The sequence below is a fragment of the Argiope bruennichi genome, chromosome 5 (genome assembly GCF_947563725.1).
Source record: "Argiope bruennichi chromosome 5, qqArgBrue1.1, whole genome shotgun sequence".
NCBI lineage: Eukaryota > Metazoa > Arthropoda > Arachnida > Araneae > Araneidae > Argiope > Argiope bruennichi.
This window is the reverse complement of record NC_079155.1, coordinates 40,497,523-40,522,920: the sequence shown is the minus strand read 5'-3', so window position 1 is coordinate 40,522,920 and position 25,398 is coordinate 40,497,523. Positions and strand designations below refer to the sequence as shown.

At 28.8% G+C, this 25,398-nt stretch overlaps 2 protein-coding genes across 2 annotated transcripts in view; both read right to left on the bottom strand.

The window, feature by feature from the left end:
* The window catches only part of LOC129969413 (uncharacterized phosphotransferase YvkC-like), a 152,549-nt gene extending 149,801 nt beyond the window's left edge, over nt 1-2,748 (bottom strand). Inside the window, exon 1 of the mRNA XM_056083977.1 lies at nt 2,662-2,748. The gene's annotated coding sequence lies outside the window, so the exon portion shown is untranslated. The remainder of the gene's footprint in view (nt 1-2,661) is intronic.
* A 2,960-nt stretch (nt 2,749-5,708) lies between these two features.
* Nucleotides 5,709-25,398, bottom strand: part of LOC129969409 (ATP-dependent translocase ABCB1-like) — a 69,330-nt gene continuing 49,640 nt past the window's right edge. Inside the window, exons 24-27 of the mRNA XM_056083973.1 lie at nt 18,598-18,792; nt 7,629-7,832; nt 7,363-7,509; nt 5,709-6,154 (exon numbers count right to left, since the gene is read on the bottom strand). Coding sequence (XP_055939948.1) covers nt 5,960-6,154; nt 7,363-7,509; nt 7,629-7,832; nt 18,598-18,792 — 741 coding nt within the window. The 3' untranslated portion in view covers nt 5,709-5,959. The remainder of the gene's footprint in view (nt 6,155-7,362; nt 7,510-7,628; nt 7,833-18,597; nt 18,793-25,398) is intronic.

Below are 25,398 nucleotides of genomic sequence, written 5' to 3'. Positions count from 1 at the left end.
TTTCTCTTTCTTAAGTTCGGAAACAAATTGTTTTAGTTATTGATTTTAATTTTAATCTTTACACATGCTGTTTGAAAATGCAATATTCATCTATGCATATGCAGAATGCATCTGAGAAACTGGAATAATAAAATATTTAATTTAGGATTATTTAAAAAAAACTGATTTCAGCAAATTGCCTTAAATATTCAAAATTCAGACTTAAAATAATTAAGAAAAAAATAAACAGTATTAAAAATGACAAAAAAATTTAACATAACATAACAATCTCAAAGTTTTTTAATTATATAATTGTATAACTTTAAAAGTTATAAACATATCACTAGAACTATAAAAACCACATAATATAAAACTTGTGAAGGTCAAATAATTAGGAAAGCTGTTAGAATAACATTTAAAATGTAAACGACACCTGATTTCATTTAAATTCAACTATAATTTAAATCTCTACAAAACATACAAGGGAAAGAATTGTGACATAGAGCACTCTAAGCAGTAGCCCTACTATTAATCGGCTCTATGGGTTCAAAATTTTTAAAAATTAATATCAAATATTGTTTAAATTTCAGAACATTACTGGAGGACATATTTTTTAAATTTTTTATTCACAAATCAACAGATTAGAAAAATCTGATATTAAAGTAATATTTTTCGAATATATTAAAAACAATATCGCAATTTGTTTACCTTATTTTTAAAATTTATTTTTTATTTTATTTATTTATTTTGTATGTGAGACACTGAAATAAACTTTCTCGATGGTTATTTGTACTTTAATTTTTAACATTTCAGTTTGTCGGAATAAGTATTACGTTAAAACAGCTTACGTAAAATATAAATTAAAATTTGTAAAAAATATCTTGGCTGTTAGGGGAAGGGAGACGATATTCGTACTTCCCCTGCAAATCTTTTTGCCCATCATTCAACGTGATATTACGTCACATGATATGTCTGCCATTAACAACTTCCGCCCGGAATAGTTTGTTTATGTTAGCAAGCAGTACAAAATGAAATTGAATGTTTACATTTTTCGAGGTCTATTACAATAGAACGTTAATTGCTTTTACATTTATAAATATACTTAAGATCTTTTTTGTTTTATATAAATAGCTTTTCTTTTATTTTAAATACACAGTATTTCTTTTTGTGTTTTCTGTATTATAAAAGAGCTTGTGTTTGGTGAAATCACTTTTTTGTAATAACATGCTAGTGAATTTTAATTTTCTTATAAATTTTTTTACTCTTTACTCAAAATCATTTTCTTTGATAATTTTATTTCTCGTAAGATAAGAAAAACTTATTTGAAAACTAAATGTTTAATATTTCAAAAAATAGCATTTTATTTTAAATCATTTTCAAATAAATCTGTTTTTAGATTTACAGTATCTACACTTTACTCGTTATTTCAATGTTTTAGTTCTTTCAGTAATTTAGTTTAATTTTTAAATATCAGTTGTAAGTGAATGAATGGTACTATACAGTATTACAATTGTGTTGACCATATTCAATATTAAATGTTTCTTGTATTATTCTGATATTAGTGTTTTATAATAAGTAAAAATTGGATTGAAAGTAATGATTTCTAAATATTTTTCTGATAAAGAAATGTTATCATATGTGTCCAGTAATATTTTTGAATCAGATAGATTGATTACCAAATGGTTGATTATCAAAATATTTATTTTATAAATTGTAATACTAAAGGCACTTGTTCCAGTTTTTAATGCAGAATTCTTTAAAAATTTGTTATATTTAAAACAACAGCAATAATGCTCATAGTAATAAAAAAATATCAAACAGTATATATAGAAAAAATATTGAAAATAGAATTTGAAAAGTTTATTTTATATTTTAAGAACTTTTAATTCAGAATTACAGGATTCAACAGTTAAGTACCCTCAATAATCGTATCGTTAATATTTTAAAATAAAAAATATTTTCTCGCACAGTTCCATTTCAATATTTAACAATATGTAAAGAACTGTACGGTTAGCTGAGTGCAAGAGACAACTCGTCAAAACAAGCGAAATATCGCCAAATAATTTAGACCTACGCCAACTTGCGAGCAAACTTAACGAACGTCACTTCCAGTATTCATTTAAAATAAGTAGCACCTGTTTTTATGATTACTCATATTTGGATAATCCAATAAGTATAAAAATTTCTTTTGTATAAATGGAAGAAAATAAATTATATTCTTTTTATTTGTATATTGTTTTTGTTTCGTGTGAATGCCATTTTATTGTCGTAATTTGAGGAAACAGTCCTACATCGTCGCCAAAAAAAGTTGTTTAGCAGTATTATTTGGCGAATCTTCGCTTGCTACCGGCTAATCAAAAAATACCCTCTCTAAATGTGCAATAAAATATGCAGCAGTTTTATTGAAAACTATTGGTTTTTAGCTACAAAATACGTTTTTTTCTGTTTGATTTATATGAAGTATATCTATTTAGTTCCTATTTATTAGATTTTGTTATGTAATGAGTGTGAATAGGCAATTTATGAACATGTGCTTATTGAAAGATTAAAAATGTTTGCAAAAATACATAAACAGTTAATATATAAAATTGCTTTTACCACGCACACAACAATATTATAAATGATTACAAACTAATAATATGAAACAAATCTTCGTTATAAGTGCCGAAAAAATTGTTTTACCTGTCAGAGGTTACGCTTTTCTTACTGCCATGAAATGCTTGTTTCGCCAGTTTGTTTATATTTTTGGCCGCCAAACCTCCCTACTGCTAATCGTCGCACAGTTCTCTGTGGCAAACCTTGCGTACTTCGATAAGCGCAGTAACGTATTTTGCGTGATGTAGACGTGGTTTTGATGTATTACTGCGCCTTGCGAATGAATTAAAATTTGTTTTAATCTTCGCATTTTTCAAGAAAGCAATAATGATAAAATGCGGTAAATTTGCCTTTTTTTTTTTTAGCTCACTTTATTCGGCACCAAGAAATTTTATGCATTTTTGTAAGAAGCTCTAAATTAATTTTTGATGTTATGTGGTTGTATAATTTCGATGTCATACGAAGTAAATCAGAGCATTCATTAAAATGTTTACTCCTTAATATGTATGTTTCAATTTATTTTCATTATGATCGTTTTTAAAGCATTTTTGCAAAACTTTTTTTGGCATATAATTTTTTTTTTTTAATTTGGTCTTTATTTTTGTGTGTGTGTGTGTGTGTGTATATATTAATTTTTATTCGTGATATGAAGCATTCGCTTTGTAAAAATGCTCCTACCATTGTCTTGAATGATGTGCTGTTAATATTTGCTTTAGTACCAAATTCGAAAATAAATAAATAAAAACTTTTCGATTTTTTTTTTTTTTTTTTTTTTTTTTATGAATTTGTTTCAAACTTTGGTGCCTTTTTTAAAACTTTTTTTTCCACACATTTTTTGCGTATTAAAATATTTTTCATTAAAAAATAATATTTTCCGATTATTTTTGTAATCCTTCGCATACCATTTTTGACTCATAATTAAAAATAAGGTATACACAAGAATATTTTAGTGGTGTATTAAACCTGATATTCTTATGATATTCACTTATTCAACATTTGTTCTTAATAAAAATTCAGATTTGAAAACTGTCAGGTTTTAATTTTAATTAATTAACTGTTAACTTTTACTAATTAACTGTTTTTAATTTTGATAATAAGTCAGATTAAAAAAATCATGTTTCAAAAAACAGTCAGGAATAAAAATAAAATCAGGACATAAAAATCTGTTATTCAAAGGTTCTTTTTCTTTGAAAGATTCAATTTTTCAGAATGGCATCTAAAAGATAATTGGAATATTTAAGAGCTTAAGATCAAAATAAGCGAATAATACAATTTAAACCTATAATAATAATTTACTTTGAAAATCTTTAAAAAAAAATTGAAAAAATTGTTAATTTATTTTTTCTTTCGTGTTGCCTGTTACGTGTCGTGTTGCTTGTATTAAATTATGAAAATATATAAACCGAATAAAATCCAAAAAAAAGGATCCAGTTTTAGGTTAATGAAAATGAAAAAGATTTTAAATATTGAAAAGATAACTCCATCACAATAAATTAAAAATTGCTAATCCATTCCTAAAAATTCCTAAACTAAGAAAAAAACTAAGTATTCTTCAAGTCCCTTATATGGTACAAAGAAAAAAAATTAAATGGAAAAAAGATAATTTAAAACAGTTACAATTATTGACTTTAACAATCACAGAAATTTGAAAAAGATAAAAAAGATAAATTAAGTATTTCAGATTGAAATCATTGTTTATAAATTATATATATAATTATTTTCACCCAAAAATTAATTTAAAATCATAGTATTTCTCCATGTCGAAGAAAATTTTTTTTGGTTAGATTTTAATAACTGAAAATTCTTCGGATCAATTTAATTCTTTTTTTAACAATTTATTTTATTTCTATCATTCATTTAATTAAATGATAAATATTTTCTCTAACATGATTTGTGGTGTTTATTCAATCAAGGTCCATTGAACACTTTTCATATTCACAGAATCAATGATTTTGTACCCAATTACAACGTCTGTGGATGACTTGAATTTAGTTACTGAGATGAAAATTATGGTAATGCAGCATATGTTTGACGTATATATTCAAACGATAAAGGTCTAATTTATGCTTGTAAGGTAATCTTATTTTAATTTTTATCATATCATTCATACAACTTTTTGTCAAAATGACATGTACACGTTTTTCATGGGGAAATTTATTACATCACTTCATAAATTACAAACTAAACCTTCTTAGCTCTTTTGGAAGAGCATAAGCCCTTAGGGATTGCGTGAAATTCCATGAAAAGCAATTTAAATTTCCTATTACACATATTACCACAAGTGTTAGAGACCATCTTTTATTTATTAAGTTGAGAAAAATTAATTTTGCAAGCTACAATGTCGTGTATCATATGTTTACGAAATTAAACAGAAACATCCACTCTATTCTTTTTTTTTCCCCAAAGGAAGAAAATCACAGTTAGTAAAGCACACTTAAAAAAAAAAAGAGTTAACTTTTTGTGATTGATATATTAGTATTTACGTTTAAGTTCATTTTTAATCTTTGAACTATTCGGCACAGAAAGAAAGAAAGGGGCGAGGAGAAGGCAAATTGCATATCAAGAAAAGGGAGAGAGGAGAAATGCACAGCTTTAGTATTTGACTCTGGTGCCGTTTTATATAGATATATTTCAAGTAAAATTTTTAAAAATTATACAAATTATACAACAGCGTGTTGTGCTGAGCTTCTGATTAAGAAAATGAATATTAAAAATTGAAGACTCTATTATATAAATTAAAACTCATTTTTTCATGTACATGATGATAAAATTTTCAGCATACAAACGTCTTTTTGATAATTCTCTAATTACTTTTATATAAGAAGCAAAAATTAAATGCATAAATTTTATATTTATAATTACAACAAAATAATCATAATAATAAATACCAACGTATTTCAATGAAAAATTTAAGAAACATTTGTAAATAATTCATAAAAATTAAAACTATTCAAGTTATTCTTCCCTATGCAAATACGTTTCAGATACATCATTAAATTTCTTTTATGATGGTTAGAACATTTAAAAAAAGATAAGGAAACAACGCAACAAAGTATTTCAAAAGCTTTATTTTCAATTTATCATGATGAAAATTGAAAAATAATTATTCTGTAAAAGACATACTATTCAATAAAAAGTAAGTCATTGCTTCAAATCCTGTTCTTAAGATTATCAAAATTTGAATGATGATTTAAATTACGTTTTGAAAATTCAATTAGTATGAATAGAAATGAAGTTGAAAAAAGAATATGAGATAAATATGATTGCAGAGATAAAACGTTCTTGATGAATATATTTATTATATGATTATGATGTATTGAAGCATTTTTTTAAATTGAACTTGCCAGAAGCCATTGATATCTTCATAACCAATCAGACCTATCAATCATTTGTACTGTTTCTTCATAAGCTCATAATACATTCCTTTTTTGCTCACAAGTTCTTGATGAGTTCCTTTTTCAACAATTTTACCGTTGCCAATAACAGCTATGCAGTCTGCATTTTGTATTGTTGAAAGTCTGTGAGCTATGATTAAACACGTTCTTCCTTGCCTAGCTTGATCAAGAGCCTTTTGTACAGCCTGTAAATAAAGTGAAAGCAGATTAATTTCTAATAAACTACGTAAAGTGACTACAGAATAACTTTTGAAAGATAATATCAAATAGGAAGTTTAGATAATTTCAATGCATACTTCTTCAAAAGTAAATTTGTATTGCAACACTTACTTTAAAAAAGAAAATGTATTTAATTTACATGTTATTATAACATTCAGTTTTCTGAACTGCTCTCATGAAATGGTTAAATGGCTAGATGAACAATAAAGCATATCTATCGTCTCTGATGCACTAAATAAAGAGAGAAATAATTGAATTTTTTCCATGATAAAACTCTCTCAAGGTGTGAAAATCTTCTAAGTGTACCTACATGTAATTTCTTAAAAATTAGCTATAGGATAGTATTAGTGTGGAATTTTTATATATATGAACTACCGAATTCCAGAATAAAATGGATTTCATATTATTCTGCTAATTTTTTTTTTAAATAATTAACTTAAAATTTAAAAATGGTAAAATAATTGTGTTTGCATTTTATTTATTTCAATAATAAATAGTGAAATAATTTTCAGTTCCTTCATTTCAATAATAAATAATCAAATAATTTGCTATTCGTTCATTTCAATCCTAAATAATCAAATAATTTGAAATCATTCTTTTCAATAATGAATATTCAAATAATTTGCATATCATTCATTTCAATAATAAATAATCAAATAATTTTCAATTCCTTCATTGCAATAATAAATAATCAAATAATTTTCAATTCCTTCATTGCAATAATAAATAATCAAATAATTTTCAATTCCTTCATTGCAATAATAAATAATCAAATAATAAATAAATCAAACAATTCGCAATTCTTTCATTTCAATGATTTATAATCAAACAATTCGTAATTCACCCATTTCAATAATAAATAAACAAATAATTTGCATTTCGATAATAGATAATTAAGTAATTTGCATTTAATTCGTTTCAAGTACTGAAATCATGCTTGTTCCACTTTAATAATGCCTTATGGAAGGAAAACAACATTGCATTTCATGGAAACTTCACAAAAATGAATTCATTTATGATATTTTCCTTTTTCTCATTCTAATATTCACTTATACAAATTTTAATCTGTACTTTCAAATGTGTATATACATATAGATGAATACCGCAAGACTTATAACAATAAAAGAAGGAAGCCAAATAATATTTGCTGAGATGAATATAAAACTTAACATACTTTTTCACTTTCTGTATCTAGAGCGGAAGTAGCTTCATCTAATAATAATATTTTTGGATGTCTTATTAAAGCTCGGGCAATGGCAATACGCTGTTTCTGACCGCCAGAAAGTTGAGTTCCTCTTTCTCCAACAACAGTGTCGTAGCCCTTTCAAAATTCAAAAGAGTGATAATAAATATTCAATATTAATTGCATTAATTAATCAATATTCAAGCATAAATATTTAAAGTTTTTGGGAAAAAATCATATAAATGGACAATACTGACCTTTGGTAGATTTATGATGAAATCATGTATATTAGCAATTCGGGTAACTGCCTCAATATCCGATTCCGTTACTTTATCTTCAATCCCATAAGTTATATTTTCCTTTATTGTACAATTGAATAAAACTGGTTCTTGACTAACAAGGGCCATCTGACTTCTAAGATACTTCAAATTTATCGTCTTTATGTCATGTCCATCCAATAACTACAAATAGAAAATGATAATGATATATTGTAATATTGGTGAAAATGATGATTAAGTTATTGGACATAGTAAGGTAATGTAAAATACATATAAGAATACAACCCTTCGATTTTTTTGGGATATGAATTATCTCATATTCCTTTATATTAATTGTTTTATCATAGCAAATATATCCCCCCCCTAAAAAATCAGTTAAATATAACTTTTAAAGGAGATTCGACAATCTAATACAAAACATCATTATCCGATTTCTGAAATTTGCTCGTTTTTATATCGCACTTATGACTTTTATTGGAAAAAAAAATACCTCCGCCATTGTTTCAATGCAGCTATATTTTATTTGGTGTCTATATGCAGAAGTTAAAACAATAAAAAATATGGTTATGATATATGTTTAAATTATTTTTACAAATTTATTAAAATTCAGCGAAAAGATTTATGGAAATAATATTGACATCCGTGCAAAACTTATTGTTTTGGATTGTAAGGGCATGTCAAAATGGTCTTTGTATAATAATATGTCATGAAATTGTTTAAGGAAAAATCGAAATGTTACTCATTTTTATTAAAGAAAATAAAAACTCAGTAAAATTTTTAAAAACTGTTTTCCTGAACTACTATCTATGATTATCTTCTGCATAAGGCCTTCTTTTTTTCAACTCTCTGTGCAACGATCTACGCTGTAGAATATTTTAAATGAATTTTTTTATCTTGCTTGAGACAACTCACATACAGTATGCCAGTATATAAATAATGCCGCAATTATTCTAGTTTCGAATTTCATGACGAAAAAAAAAAGTTTTTTTTTTGACTCTATATTATTATTATTTTGCTTCATATTTAATATTTTTAAGAAAATTCTGTTGATTGTGTTATATTAACGAGTGTCATTTTAATTTTCCCTACATAAAACTACTAATTTTTTTCAATGAAAACGATAATTCCGAAGGTACAATAATATTTTTTTTACATGTAAGTAATGGAGAGAAATGTAGTACTTAATGTATCTGTCTACGTTTATAAGTTAGTTTTTGGTAAAAATTCACATTTTTTTATTTTTTTACGGTTTTATACTATTAAATTCTTTTTCAATGAAAACGATAATTCCGAAGGAACAATAATAGTTTGTTTTTACACGTAAATAATAGAGAAAAATGTAGTATTTAATGTATCTGTCTACGTTTAAAGGGTAATTTTTTGGTCAAAAATTCACAATTTCTTTTACTGTTTTATTCTATTAAATTATTTTTGAATGAAAATGATTATTCCAAAGGTACTATAATATAGTTTGTTTTTATATATAAATAATAAAGAAAAATGTAGTACTCAATGAATCTGTCTATGTTTAAAAGGTAGATTTGGTCAAAATTCACAATTTTTTTATTGTTTTATTTCAAAACCAACTTATATAGGTTTCTAAATATGTATTTGTTTTAATTCTACTATAAATAGAAACCAATATATGGTATTCTTTTATCAACCATTGTAGTTGAAAACGAAACGAGAAGTTGAAGGTTTTCCAACATTTTATCAAATACACGCCTCTTTGAATTATAATTTATATTATAATTTGTTCTATCAGCAAGCCACGCGTATTAGAATACATTTTCCGTAATTTTTTATGCCGAAAGAAATGGCAATTACATCTGCTTTTGAACATTTTTTATATTGTTATGCATTTTTAGTACAAGACAAGTGAAAACTAAATGAATTTTTTAAAAACTTGGATTTCATAAAAAATTTCATACGCAAAACATGATATCTTAAAAACTTATTAATATATTACCTTGAAATTTTGCATATAATTTACCTTAAGTGTTCCAAAAGCAGCTAAGATATAACTAGCCCATCGAGCGCCGGCTGTCTAGCTTAAGAATGTTCTTAAAACGGCGGCAGTCAAAATAATGGTTGAACACAATTTACTAGAAAAGAAATTGGCAGAACGTTCGTAAACCGGCCTGGTATGTTTTTACTTTCCCCCGACCATTAACAGCTGGGTGTAAACTTTCCCGCGTCTCGACTATCACGTCCCCCTAAACACCGGGGATTTTGAATAGTACTGACGGATTAATCAAGTAATAAATCTGTCAACGCAGGGCAATTGCCATGCGGTTTTTCAACTGAGAATTTGGTTTTCGCTCTGAAGACTAAGAACTTCTCTTTTAATCTGCAATATTTGCAAAAAATAGAATTTGTTCAAAAATAAATTCCGCATAAATTCAAAAATAAATAAAAAATTCCGCAATATGATTTTATAATTTTTTTAAGTAATAGAAAAATTTGTTTAATAAATGATTTAGAGGAATTATCATTTATCAAATTACATTGCGAATATAATATATTCTTTTTACTGAGATTCAGAGAATTTTACTTAAGTTTCATCTAATTTTTAGTTTTAAGCATTTTACTCGTATATTTGGTATACGAAAAGAAAATAGCATTGCATATTTTATATATATATATATATAATATTGTTTTCTGATTAAAACAGATTGTAAAAAATTTATTTTTAATGATTTAATAATACGTAATAGTAAAAATACTACGTTCATTTCGGAAAATATAATCTGTTATTGAAAATTTTTAAATAAAAATTTGCATGATTTTTTTTTTGTTTTAGTTTTTTGTTTCCTATTCCATTTTTTTAAGTTCTGAAAATAATAAAACAATCTTTGGTCAATATATAGTAGGTGAATATTTTATTGATAATATGATTATGAAAATATTATTAACTTGAATATTTTTGACATATTATCTTATTTTGAAATAATTAAAGCAATAAGGTAAGATGATACGTTTTTAAAGATAATTTTAATGCTGAAATATGAAAACTTATTAATGCATCCATTTACTCACGAGGTTTATATCTGATAAAAATTATCATTTCATTCATATTTTTAGTAGGTGAATATTTTGAATGGCAATTTCTTATATCATTCCTAATCTTGTCACAAATCTTGATAAAAAGGACTCAAAGTCAGCGCAAAAATAATTTCCTAAATCCATGCATTTCTCTGCCGACAAATATTGGAAAGAAACCTTTCCTTCATTTAACTCCATAAATGAACTCAAAATTTAAATTGTACCCATTTTATTAAGTTACAACATTATGATTTTTTGTGAAAATTCGTAAATTATGAAATCTCGCATATAAAAATGAGTCTTAGCTGCATATATCGAATAATTAAGAATTACCCCTTTCAGACCGGTACTTCCATGCTCTTCATGTCTGAACAATTCAAACGAATTTCATTGGCAACATTTATAATACATTTCACTTCATGTGAATTTCAAAAAACGGATGCACAATAAAATAAAAGAAAAACAATCTAGAGTAGGTAATCATAACTTCAGCGAAGTTTAAAACCCGTGAGTGAAAAATAAGGTTTTTATTTCATTTCAACAATAAAAGTACTTGCTATAAATTTTGGCACATTAATTAAAATAAAACAAATTATAGATATTAATGAATCTGTAATAGTTTTGCCAGTTTGTGGAGGAAGGACAGAGTTCTTCATTTAAAGGATCTTATCCTCCGGTCACAAAAATTGGATGGAAGAAAAGTGGCTTAACAATGAATTACATATTAAGAAGATTGCGCTAAATCAGAAATAATATATATAAGTTATTTTATATATATAAGAAAAATAGAGAGAAGCGTGAATTTTAACGTCATAGAATTAATTAGCAAAGACTGGGTCGGAGAATCATGTTGGTGTGGTAAAGCAACAAGTTATTGGTGGTCTAGTCACAGGTGACTCATTGGGGTCACATGATGTTAAAATCTTCTTATCATCTGTAACTATTTTTTATCAAAGCAAAAGGTAAGATTCACACATAGCTTTTAAAAAATTCAAAAGCTAATATTTTCGTAAATTATTAATTTTTTAAGCATGACAAAAGTTTTAATTAAAATTTTCCCGGGGTAATTCAATGAAAAGAAAATTAATTATTTTGAAATTTGTATATCAATTTATCGAATTTATGTATATTTTACATCAGTATATTTCATTATGAAAGGAAAGAAATTATGGAAGTGAAATTAAATTGTCTTTATTGTTGCTTCTATTGTTGATATCAAGATATGATTCAACTTATTCTTGAATGTTGAGTATGTTTCAGTGGTATGCTTTTGTTAAAAAAATTGTTATACTTTAGATAAAGTTCAAGTGCAAAATCAAGCATTGGTGAAAAAATGTTAGCTCATTTTTAAAAATTGCTATTAGGATCGGCCTTAGGAGGTGCATTAGAAATAAATTTCCTAAAGGAAGCAATTTTTCTATTGGAAACAATCTTTACTAGTGTCTGATCAATAGCCGAATTTCAACCAAAATATAAACCAATTTAGTAATAAAATCCATTTGCATTATATTAGTGAACAGAGAAATCGATTTTTTTAATTTTACTTGTTAGTTATTAATTATTATTAAATATATTAAGAAGTACGTCTTTAAATGTTCTATGAAAAAAAACTTTAATAAATATGAAAATCAAAAATGATAGAGCACACAATTTTTTTGAACCAAAATTTGAACTTGAATAAAGAGCAAAACTTTAAAACTTTTTTCATAGATTATTGCCATAATACCGACGTTAATTTTATAAAAAGAACAGTGCTTTCAAGAGTGATGAATAAATCTTTTGAATCCAAGACTCATAAATTTCAAGAATGGTAAAGATTAAAAGAAATACTCCTAACATCCTTCAAGAATTCTTTCGTGTCTTGCTGAATGCCTAGCAAGGGAAAATATCCTCCCTTTCAATGCAAAATTAGTACTTCTATTGTACAATTTGCCTGGCGCATGTTTTATATAACCCATTTTGAGACACAAATGTTTCTTCAATAGGCTATTGTCGCCATATATAACGCTTCTCTTTGTAACGTAACTCGGGCAACTGTTAGCACTAAACCTACCGACATTTTACTGCTTGATTTGATCGTAAAACTTCTATTAACAATACGGACAAGCCGAAAACCTACTTTCACATAGAGAAACACTTGCACTTTCTTACGGAATACTAACAATTGAACAGAACCGAAATCTATAGAAATAATAATAATAAAAAAAATATTCTTGAGATAATCTGTGAGAAGTTTCTCTTAAAACATATTGCACAGTAAAACGATAAATGAATCATGGTGGTAATAAAACAGAATATTATGCATTTACACCACATCGGTCCAACTCTTCGACATTGTTCCAAGCAAATAGGAATGGTTCCATTATGTCTTCATTGAGAGTAGACAGTAGATAGTAAAAATGTTGCTGACTGTTATCAATTGACGGGTTGCATATTCTCTACAAAATGTCATCCAAGAAATCTGAAAAATCGAAGCAGCATTAAAAAAAAAATCCTTTTAGATGAGGGGAAGGGGCTCTCTAAATAAATCCTTTATCACTTTTTATTGCCTCTGCTTTCTTATTGACCACATGTTCAAATTCTAATTTCTCATTGGTATTTTCTTCATAACAGCTTGACTTATATAGGCATTCACCAGGATTCTTATTCTTAGATTTTAAATCCAAAGGCTCTTAAGTTTTGCTGGCTATAGTTTTCTGTTTGAAAGGTCTAGCAACTCGAGGGAAGTGCACTGCGCAGGGAACTTGAGTAGACCTTATTAATATTTATTTAATTAAATAAATGTTGATTGCTTTAATGAAAGATTTTATCATCCAGTTTCTTTAGTATGTTATTGAAATTTGCAATTGAATTCCTGCAGTCAAAGTAATTAATATTATATTTATGAGAAAATTGATGAGCTTAATATGGATTCAAATTCTGACTATTCTGACTGTGAGGAATTAATGTTATCTTCTGAAGATGAACACTCTGAAAGTGAATCTGACGATGATACTTTAAATGCGGCTCGCTGTTGGTGTCCTATTGACTTGCAAGCACTTTCACCTGCTCCTCCAAATTTTCAATTTACTTCGACTCCTGGTATCAGTTCAGCGGCAAAAAATTTCCTTGGGGACTCAGATGATCCGATGATGTTTTTCAGCATATTTTTTGATAATGCAGTGATGAGTTTCATTATAGAAGAAACAAATAGATACGCCGAAGACTTTTTCAACAAAACCGATTTGACACCATCATCGAGAGTATTAAATTGGAAAAATACGGATATAAAAGAGTTACATCTATTTTTTGGTTTACTTTTACTTCAAGGAATAATGCCAAAATCTGTGGAAGCAACGTACTGGAGCATAAGACCCATTTTAAACACTCCTTTCTTTAGACAAATCACGAGTGAGAAAAGATTCAGTTTGCTAATGAAATTTCTTCATTTTGAGAATTCAGATGAATTCAATAAAAATACGCATCCAAATGCAAAGCTAAGAAAAATTTTTGATATCCATAACATGCTGGTTGAGAGATTTAAATCTGTTTATACACCCAATCAATCTGTAACAATAGACGAGTTTTTGCTTGCTTTCAAGGGTTTACTTGCATGGAAGCAATACATTCCAACTAAAAGAGCTAGATTCGGAATTAAATTTTTCCAACTCTGTGAATCAGAAAGCGGTTACATTTGGAATTCTATTATCTATACCGGTAAAGGAACCCTTTTCATGGAAGAATACGAACAATTTGGATTATCTACAAAATGTGTACTGACTTTAATCCCTGAACTTAAAAATAAAGGATATCAGCTAACAGACAATTTTTATACTTCTCCGGAAGTGGCCGAAATTCTTCTTCAATATAAAACTGATTTAATAGGAACTGTTAGAGGAAACATAAAAGGGTAACCGGTGGAATTTAAGAACACAAAATTGAAAAAGCATGAATTGAGAGCATTTCAAAAGGGAAAAATTATGATACTACAGTGGAAAGACAAGAAGGTTCTAACAATGCTAAGTACCATTCATAATGCTGCATTAGTTAGTGTTGAATCAAAAATATCCACTACAACCAAACAAAAGCCTAAGGTGGTAGTCGATTATAATAGATCTATGGGAGGAGTTGATAAGTCGGATCAGTGCTTAGCATACTATCCTTCACCCAGAAGCCGACAAAGGAAATATTACAAAAAAATATTTCGACATCTACTTGACCAGGCTGTGTGGAATGCTTTTCTGCTTTATAAAAAAAAATGGAGGAAGTGTAAATCATCTCGAATTTAGAATGCGATTGATAGAGAGATTATGTGAGGAAGGAAGAGGATTACCATCGTCTAAAGTCCCAAAGAGTATTGAAAATGTGGGAAGATTGACGGGCAGACATTTTCCGTCTTTAGTTGCTCCAACAGAAAACAAAAAATACTCTGCTAGGACATGTGTCGTGTGTTGCTCAAAAACAAATGCAAATGGTAAAAGAGTGAGAAGAGAAACACGTTTTGAATGTGTAATCTGCAAGGTGGGTTTATGCGCTGCTCCATGTTTTGAGATATATCACACTCAATCTGTTTTTTAAATTTCCTTACATGTAATTGCAGTGGATGAAATATTGTAAAACTTGCTCATGATCACATTTATCTTTCAAATATTGAATTATGCCTTTTTATAAATTTCATCTAAAAATTTTGCTGTATTTTAAGTTCGTATTTTTTTTTTCAGTATTTATAGCTCTATGTTAATATTCTCACTTTTAAGAATTCTGTAATGATACGTGGAATTTGGCAGTTATTTTCTAATTTTGTCACTTTTCAAAGAAAGTATACAAACTATTTCTGATGAAAAACTTTTAATAATCGCTTAATTATTTTTTTAAAAATATTTCTAGTAAAAAATAAACAGATTTTATGCAGTACTGTTTGTGTTATATTTATTAATCTTAGAAATTTTATTATATTTAAAATTTCTTCTAGAAGACATTTTAAAATATTTATATTCTACAGATTATCAGCAGCTATGTTGCAGATATATATAAAAAAATGTGTCATCTGTTAGGTAGTAACTTTTATTTATAATTGCATTCATTTACTTTCATTTTTAAGTTTGCATGTATATCAGTATTCATTATTAAGTTCTGAATCCACAGCTTTGTGATACGTTCAAACAGCTAGAAATCGTATCAGCCTTTAAATGCATTTGTTTAATTTCATTAAATAGCTAATACTGTTTTAATGCAAAGCAATAATTATATACAATACAGATACAATTTATTCTTTCCATTTTTCAAAGCAATATCTATTAAATTCACTCATCATCGAATTTTGTTGAATATAAATAAATATTTCTATAATAGTTCCCCATTTATTAAATATATTTTCTTTCTTTCATATACTAAACTTTTTTTAATAGTCCTTATTATTTCTATGTTATTTTTTTTTTTCATTTATACTTTTCGCAGCCCGTCACAAGACACAAAACTTCTTCCCATTTCAATGTGGTTTGTTTTTTTTATAGAGATTTTAAATATATATTTATAATATAATTATATATTTTAAAAATATAATTTCTAATTGTTTTTTTTTTAAATATTTATAAAAGAAACGTTTTTTCTCTCCCGAGCCCCCCTCCCGAAAAGAAGACAAATATGATCTGCAAAAAGCAGTAAACAGCGCTTGTATTAAAATAGTGAAATAAAAAATAATATTAAGCAGTAAAAAGAATAATAGTAACTACATTTATTAAGATACTTTAAATAAAAACGTTTATAAAAATAATTAAAAACACTTTTACTATAGTTCCCTCTAAACTATAAAAAATAAATATATAATTAGATCCAAAAGTTTTCAAATGTGCCTTTCATTACGTATTAAATACTTCGCCAAAATCTATATACAAAGCCTAAGCAATAATTAAAATTACATTTATAAATAAATATTTGTCTCGATTAATAAGTGGAATGAAAATAAATTTTAAAAAATTATATAAGGATTTTTTTTATATTTTACTGCGTTTTAAAAAATGTATTATTAAAAGTTCAAACGTATTTTTTTAATATTTCATCAACCAAGTACTGAAAATTCAAATCTGTTTTTGCGAGCTAATCACAGTCATTAACTGTTATACATGATTATGACATGTAAATATGAGGGATTCCCTACCTTTAATAAGTATGATAGTTTTCACTTGTATATTAAATTTGTTGTGAAATAATGAAATATTCAAATCAATAATGAAGTATACAGCTCATATCACCAATCGATCCTGCAATCGTGAATTCTTGCGAAGAACGTTATTTCCACTTCTCGTGAGTTCATTCCCCTAATTGGAGGGACCACCCAAATTCTAACTGTCAGCGAAAACCACAAAATGACCTTAACAAGCAGATGACCCACCTCGTTTATTGCCTCTAAGGGGGAAAGCATTGACGACTTTCTACGTTGGAGCCGGGATTCAAACAGTTTGCGGAAAGCAACTTCCTACGTTCCAGCCGGGATTCGAACGACACGTTGGAGCGACTTCCTACGTTCCAGCCGGGATTCGAACGACACGTTGGAGCGACTTTCTACGTTCCAGCCGGTTGAAGAGCTAGAATATACTAGGATATAACTTTGAATAGTTTTTGTTTTAGAGCTGTCTAATGTAATTTTCGAAAACGAATTTTGTGAAATTTTTAATACTGAAATACTCGATTAGCTATAACTTTTTTGAAAATGTATATATTTCGTAGATTCTAGTTCATTCCCTTCACGGTAACTGTAAGTATATTGTGCATAAAAATAATTGTAATATGTGCAATAGAATTTTTTGTAGAATGTTTTGCTTTTTGTTGCAATTTCCACTATTTCTTACCCAAATTGACACATTTTAAAGAATCTTAATTGGCACAGAATTTCTTGATCAATATTTTTCATTATTTGCGGTCACACTGATTCAGAAAATAAACTGAAGCAGGTCATTAGATGGATTTTTCAAAAATTTGTCTTTGTAGGTAGACAGATACCTTAATAACAAAATATAAACTGTTATGCAATAAGCATTTAAATTCTAATGCAACTTAATTACATTAAATAAAATATTTTTTTAATAATAAGTGATTTTGAAGAATATGAAAGCATTGATTCACACCTTCATATATATTTTATAATCTATATTCATGGCATTTAATTATAATAAATAATAATGAGATCTTGCATATAGTTATTTTTTATCAATTTGTAGCAAAATCAGATTTTTATAGATCAGATATATGTGTCACAACATTCGATTTGTACAAGAACTTATAATAATAGTTTAAAAGCAAACAAATCAATACAATATGCGTATGCTAAGTACTTTTGGTGAACAGTTAATTCTTCAGGAATATTAGTTGTTTCTAATGTTGATGAAATGTCTTATACGTAACTATGTTCATGATTTACTGAATAAAATATGACGCGATCGTAATTAAACTCCCTGCTTGGCACACTTTTCAAAAATCGCCAACTCGCCAACCAAAAGCTTACGCCATCAGCTCTATGGCTTACGCCGTGTTTTTCGGAGGAGTCCTAGACTAGAGAAAACATGGGTTGCCAGCTTTGGCGCGTTATCGACAAACGGTGAAGAAGGTGGTTAAACTACTCTTCGTATTTTTAAGCACAAAACTGTGACAAATATTAAAAACGCGTTATTCAATAGTTTTTAATCCTTATTCATGGCATGCAGGAAGCTTCTTAATGGTGTCGAATCCCATGACATTGTGTCATTAAAAACATAAATGTCTGGATAGTTAGCTAAAAATTACACTTTTTTTTTCACAGTAATATTTCACAGTGATAATTTTCTGATTCCTTATATAAACTGAACGCATAATTAGTAAACTTAATAAAATTTACAAACACATAATTAGTAAACTTAATAAAACTTACAAACACATAATTAAAACTCACAATTTTTCCAATTTCAGGATCATAAAATCTTTCTAGCAGTGCTATTAATGTACTTTTGCCACAGCCACTAGCTCCTACTAGAGCTACTGTTTGACCAGGGTTTATAGTGAGAGTGATTCCTTGAAGAACCTGAACATTTCTACGGCATGGGTAACGGAATTTTACATCAATGAAATCTATTTTTCCGTTCACTTCCTAGAAAGAAACAATTATTTTTTTCAAAACATTTAATATAAATGTCTCAGATTAATATAAAAAGTCTAAAAAATATTTACAGTTTCTTTTATATAACATCATTGACGAATTGAATAATTCACCAGGCTATTAATTTTTTTTAAAAAAGCAATTTGAAAAGGAATTTTACGTTAATGAAATCTATTTTTCCTCTCACTTTCTTGAAAAGAATAACGATGTTAAAGAATCAATTAATTTTTCCAAAACATAAAATATATATGTTGCACATTAATATAAAAAAAATTCAAAAAACATTTACAGCTTCTTTTATATTTCTTTAATATAAATTTACTGATGGATTGTGTTCAGTACTTTGCTACCAACGCGCCAAGTTGGCCAGCGCCCATTCTAGGGTTGCTCCCTTTTTTGTAACTGCGCGGGGTCATGACCCGTCAGAACGGTTTTAGAACTCGGAACGCGATGCTTACCGTTGGTAGTGGGGTGACTCCATGCCCCTTCTCATAGAAATAAACCGCATTTTATAGAAGCATCGTTTTCATCTTTATAGCTACACCGCAATTCCTTAGTTAATTTCAATTAGTTACACCGCATGATTTAGTTATCAATCTCAATTGTGGAGCCATCATAGACCTCCACAAAACATTTTTGGTCCGTCGGAGCCTGAGCGCACTGGATTTCTATTTGATATCCATTCAAATTAGTTATGGCAAGTGATTTAGTTGTCTTAAATAGAAGAAATTGCAGTATTAGAGGACAGTTGACAAAACTGCGAACATTCATTGAAAAAGGAGAAAATTTAACTGAATCGACAGTGATTACCCAACTGGATATTCTTTCGAGAACAAGTACAAGATTTGAAGAACTGAGAAACGAATATTATAGGACTGTGTCGGACAATGACTTTGATCAAGTGGAATCCAATCTATCCGAACTCGAGGATGAAATTTTGAAAATAGAGGTAAGCCTCAAATCCATTTTACATGATCTCAAATCTACTTCTGTTTCTAATTCTACAAATGGTGCTATTATTAAAGAGTCCATAGATAAAGTTACTTCAATTAGATTACCGGAAATACCTCTTCCATTGTTTAACGGTAAAATAGAAGAATGGAATTTCTTTAAGCAACAATTCCTAAATTTAATAAATGATAATCCCAATTTAACTGAAAACCAAAAGTGCTACTATTTACGTTCATGTTTGAGAAACGATGCAAAATTGATAGAAACGTCTGAAGATACATATGATTCCCTTCTGAAAGCTTTAGTAGAAAGATTCGAAAATAAACGTGTAATTGTAGACACTCATATCAAAAATATAATTAATCAAGAAAAAATTGTTCATGAATCCGCGAAAGACTTACGCAATTTAATAGATTGTATTCTTAACAATTTAAGAGCATTAAATGTTTTAAAATATGAACGTAATGAATTGTCAGATGCTATTTTAATAAATATAATTTTGCAAAAATTAGACCGCGAATCTCGAAAGCAGTTTGAACTTTCCTTAGTAAACAAGGAAGTTCCTGATTTTGATGATTTCATAGAATTTTTAGAAAGAAGATATCAAGTTTTAAATGCCATTGGGCACACTATTCCATACAAATCTAAATATTCGGATGTTAGTGAACAGAAAAATAAAGCACGAACTCTATTTGTTAAGCCATCGAATAATCCCAAGTATTGTATACTGTGTAGAAACGCTGATCATCCATTGCATAAATGCGATCAGTTTTTGCAATTCTCCCCGCAAAAGCGATATGAAACTGTTCGAGAAAAATATTTATGTTTAAATTGTTTCGGATCTCACAAAATCGCTCAATGTAAATCGAAACACGCTTGTTTCACTTGCAAAGCAAAGCATCATACTCTATTACACCGGATGCAGGTGTCCACAGTAAGCGATGACTCATCCTCAATAAATTCAAGGCAGACTCCCTCAGTTGCTGACCCCTGTTCGTTGTGCAACCCTTCCCCCCTGACTTCCTGTTTCGTTACTCAGAAGAAAAGAGTGATTCTAGCTACGGCTGTTGTTTATGTTTTGGATAGTTTCGGAACTGTCAAAAAGGGTAGGGCTTTATTAGATTCTGGAAGCATGTGTAATTTGATGACATCTGATTTCGCCAATGCACTTGGTTTAAAGAAGGAAAAAATAAATGTTCCAATATCGGGGATTTCCGATACTACTCTTAATGTGAAAAGAAAAAGTACCTCCACTATTTTGAACTCTGATGGTTCTTTTACTGCAACACTAGATTTCTTGGTCATTCCGAAAATCACAGATCTAATGCCATCCACATTTATTGATTTAGAAGGAATAGAAATTCCGCCTTACGTCCGATTAGCAGATTCGGAATTCTTTTCCCCCAAAAAAGTGGATATATTAATAGGGGCAGAAATATTCTTAAGTATCTTAAAAGAAAATAGATTTGATATAAATAATTCCTTAATTTTGCAAGAAACTGTATTTGGACATATACTAAGTGGAACAATTCAAGGTAAACAGGAATCACAGCACTGTGGTTTAATCTCTCAAATAGATAACTTAGATAATTTGTTAAAGAAATTTTGGGAAGTTGAAAATATTTTAGATACACCTACATCTAAAAACAAAGAAGAATTAGAATGCGAAGAAAATTTCGTGCAAACTTATCGTAGGGATGAGCAAGGTAAATATATTGTTAACCTTCCTCTTAAGAAAAATATGCAATTAGGCAATTCCATTCAAACTGCAAAACAAAGATTAGATAGTCTCTGGAAGCGATTAAATAATGATCCGAATTTTTCTAATCTTTATTGTAATTTTATGAAAGAATATGAGCAATTGGGTCATATGCAAAAATTAGATAGTATTGAGAATGTAAAATATGTCATGCCTCATCACGGCGTTTACAAGGCTGATAGTAGTACAACAAAGTTACGCGTAGTTTTTGATGCCTCAGCTGCATCTACTTCAGGTGTATCTTTGAATAACTGTTTGCTAAAAGGAGGTGTTGTTCAAGATGACTTGTTTTCAATCTTATTGAGATTCCGAAAGCACAAGATTGCATTTACTGCTGATGTCAAGAAAATGTACAGGCAGATTTGGGTTAATCCTGAGCAGTGTAATTTTCAATGCATTCTTTGGAAAACCAGGAGTTCTGAGGAACCTTCATTTTATAAGCTTCTTACAGTTACATACGGCACCAAATCTGCTCCCTACTTAGCTACGAGAGTGCTAAACCAATTAGCAATAGATGAGCAACACAAATTTCCTTTAGCATCTGCTGTAACCTTAAAAGATTTTTATGTTGATGATGTTCTCTCTGGTGCAGATGACGTTTCTACTGCAATAAAATTACAGCAAGAATTGATTTCTCTTCTAAAAGCTGGTGGCATGGATTTGCACAAATGGTGTGCAAACAATGAAATGCTTTTAGAATCTGTTCCATCTGAAGATCAAGGTTATCAGTTTGGTGATTCTGATAAAAATACAATTAAAACACTTGGCTTGAAATGGAACCCAAAAGAAGACTGCTTTGGTTTCAATGCAACTCCATCAACTAGCATTCCCACAAAGCGAACTGTTTTGGCTGATATAGCTAAACTTTTTGACCCACTTGGTCTTCTAGGACCAGTGACAGTAAAGGCAAAGATCTTCCTCCAGAGATTGTGGCTACACAAAATTGAATGGGATCAAGTGTTACCACATCAGGAAAAGCACGAATGGGAAATATTCAGATATTGTTTAGGGGATATTACAAAGATGCAAATTCCTCGTTGCATTCTAACTGACTCCATCAAGGAAGTTGAACTACATGGTTTTGCTGACGCATCGAAAGATGCTTATGGTGCAGTCATCTATCTTCGTTGTGTTACTATATTGAATCATGTGAAAGTTTCTCTACTATGCAGCAAATCTAAAGTTGCTCCAATTAAGGTGATGACAATACCCCGTCTTGAGCTATGTGCTGCTGAGCTTCTTGCTAAGCTCGCTTCTAAAACTGTGTCATCTCTTAACCTGAAAATAGATAAAATTTGCCTCTACTCAGATTCGACTATAGTGCTGGCCTGGATTAATACTTCATTGCATCTACTTAAAGTGTTTGTGTCAAATAGAATTTCCCGCATCCAAGAGCTGACGAAAGAATTTTCCTGCCATCATGTAAAAACTTGTGAAAATCCTGCTGATATTATTTCACATGGTATGACTCCTCATCAACTTATGAACAATCATTTGTGGTGGAATGGTCCACAGTTTCTTCAACAAGTTACTGTTGAACTTAGTGATGAAAGTAACATTCCTACTGATGACGAATATTTTCATGAACTGAAAGGAGAGACTACTAAGACTCTAACTTAAAGTGTGGATGCTACATTTTTAGATTTACTTTTATGTATTACTAACAAATATTCTAAATTAATTCGTATTGTAAGTTTTCTTTTTAGATTTTGTAACAATTTAAGAAATCCTAAGAATAGGTTGTATGGACCTCTTTCTACAGTAGAATTACAAAGGGGTAAATCATTCTTGGTAAAATCTGTGCAAGAAATTGCATTTCAGAGTGATATAAATTTACTTCTTCATGGAAAACAACCCACAGGTAAGATTAAAAATCTAAATCCTTTTCTTGATGAAGATGGAATTTTGAGAGTAGGAGGTCGTATTCAACACAGCAGTGTAAATTTTGACCAGAGACATCCAGTTATCTTACCTGACAAAAGTAATTTAACAAAAATTGTTATGTATTTTCATTTGAAAAATTTGCATATTGGGCCACAAAATTTATTGTATTGTGTTCGTAGAGAATTCTGGCCCTTAAATGGAAGGAATGTTTGTAGAAAAATTGTCCACAGTTGTATTACCTGTTTCAAAGCAAAACCTTTGACTAATGAACAAATTATGGGCAATTTGCCAAAAGAACGTGTGAATGCAAATTCTCCTTTTAACTGTACAGGTATCGACTTCTGTGGACCGTTTTTCATAAAGTATAAAGGTCAAAGGAAAGGATTATATCATAAAATTTATGTTTGTATATTTATCTGTATGGTTACTAAATGTATTCACTTAGATATTGTTTCTGATCTAACTTCTGAAGCATTCATTGCATGCCTCAAAAGGTTCTTTTCAAGAGGAGGTAAATCTCAATTTATTTTTAGTGATAATGGTAAGAATTTTGTAAGTGGTAATTCTGAATTAAAGAGATTAGCTCTTATGGTAAATAAACATGATGAATATTTATCAAAATTTTTATCTGAAGAGGGCATTCAATGGAAATTTCTTCCACCCAGAGCACCTAACTTTGGTGGCTTATGGGAGGCAGGTGTCAAATCCTTCAAATACCATCTCAAACGTGTTGTTGGAGTTTCAAAGTTAACATATGAGGAATTTTTTACTATTCTGCATCAGATCGAAGGAATTTTGAATTCCCGTCCTATTACTCCTTTGTCTAGTGACATGGACGATCTGGAAATTCTGACACCTGGACATTTTCTCATTGGTAGGCCAATCACATCCATTGTTGAACCAAATTTAACAAACACTGAAAATAATAGATTGAATTTATGGCAAAGAACCTCAAAAATGGTACAAGTCATATGGAAAAGATGGCAAAATAATTATTTAAGTACTTTGCAACAAAGACATAAATGGATAATTAAGAACCAAAATTTAAAAATTGGTGACATGGTTTTGCTCAAAGAAGAAAATCTTCCATGTTGTAAATGGATTTTAGGTAGAATTGTAAATGTATTCTATGGTAAAGACAATGTAGTAAGAGTAGTAAATGTTAAAACTCATTCTGGTATATATAAACGATCCATTTCTAAAATTGCACTTTTGCCATTGGAAGTCTAATTTCACCTTACATAATTCATTTCTAAATGTGTACCTTGAAATCTGTAAGATTCTCTTTAATATTTGTAGTGAATATTATATCTAAAAACTGCAATATTCATTGTTATTTATCTTTATTTGTATTTTCTTTTCAGTGCTAGTGCAACTATTTATATTTCTTAAGAATTATTAATGTCATTTTGTTATTTTCATATATTTACTGCATTAATTGTCTCCCTTGTTTTTACAAAAAATGTAATTGATGTAATTATTGAAATGTATATTTCAACGGGGGCGGCATGTTCAGTACTTTGCTACCAACGCGCCAAGTTGGCCAGCGCCCATTCTAGGGTTGCTCCCTTTTTTGTAACTGCGCGGGGTCATGACCCGTCAGAACGGTTTTAGAACTCGGAACGCGATGCTTACCGTTGGTAGTGGGGTGACTCCATGCCCCTTCTCATAGAAATAAACCGCATTTTATAGAAGCATCGTTTTCATCTTTATAGCTACACCGCAATTCCTTAGTTAATTTCAATTAGTTACACCGCATGATTTAGTTATCAATCTCAATTGTGGAGCCATCATAGACCTCCACAAAACAGATTGAATCATTTTCCATGTTATTAACTAAATAAAAAAAAGTTATAATTTTTATTAAAATAATTAAATATTGCTAATTTAAAATTGAAAATTAAATATTATTATATATTGAGTTGGATTATTATTTTCCAGACTTAAAAGAAAAAAAACACCTTTTATTTTATAATACATTGAAAATAATTCATGAAAGAATT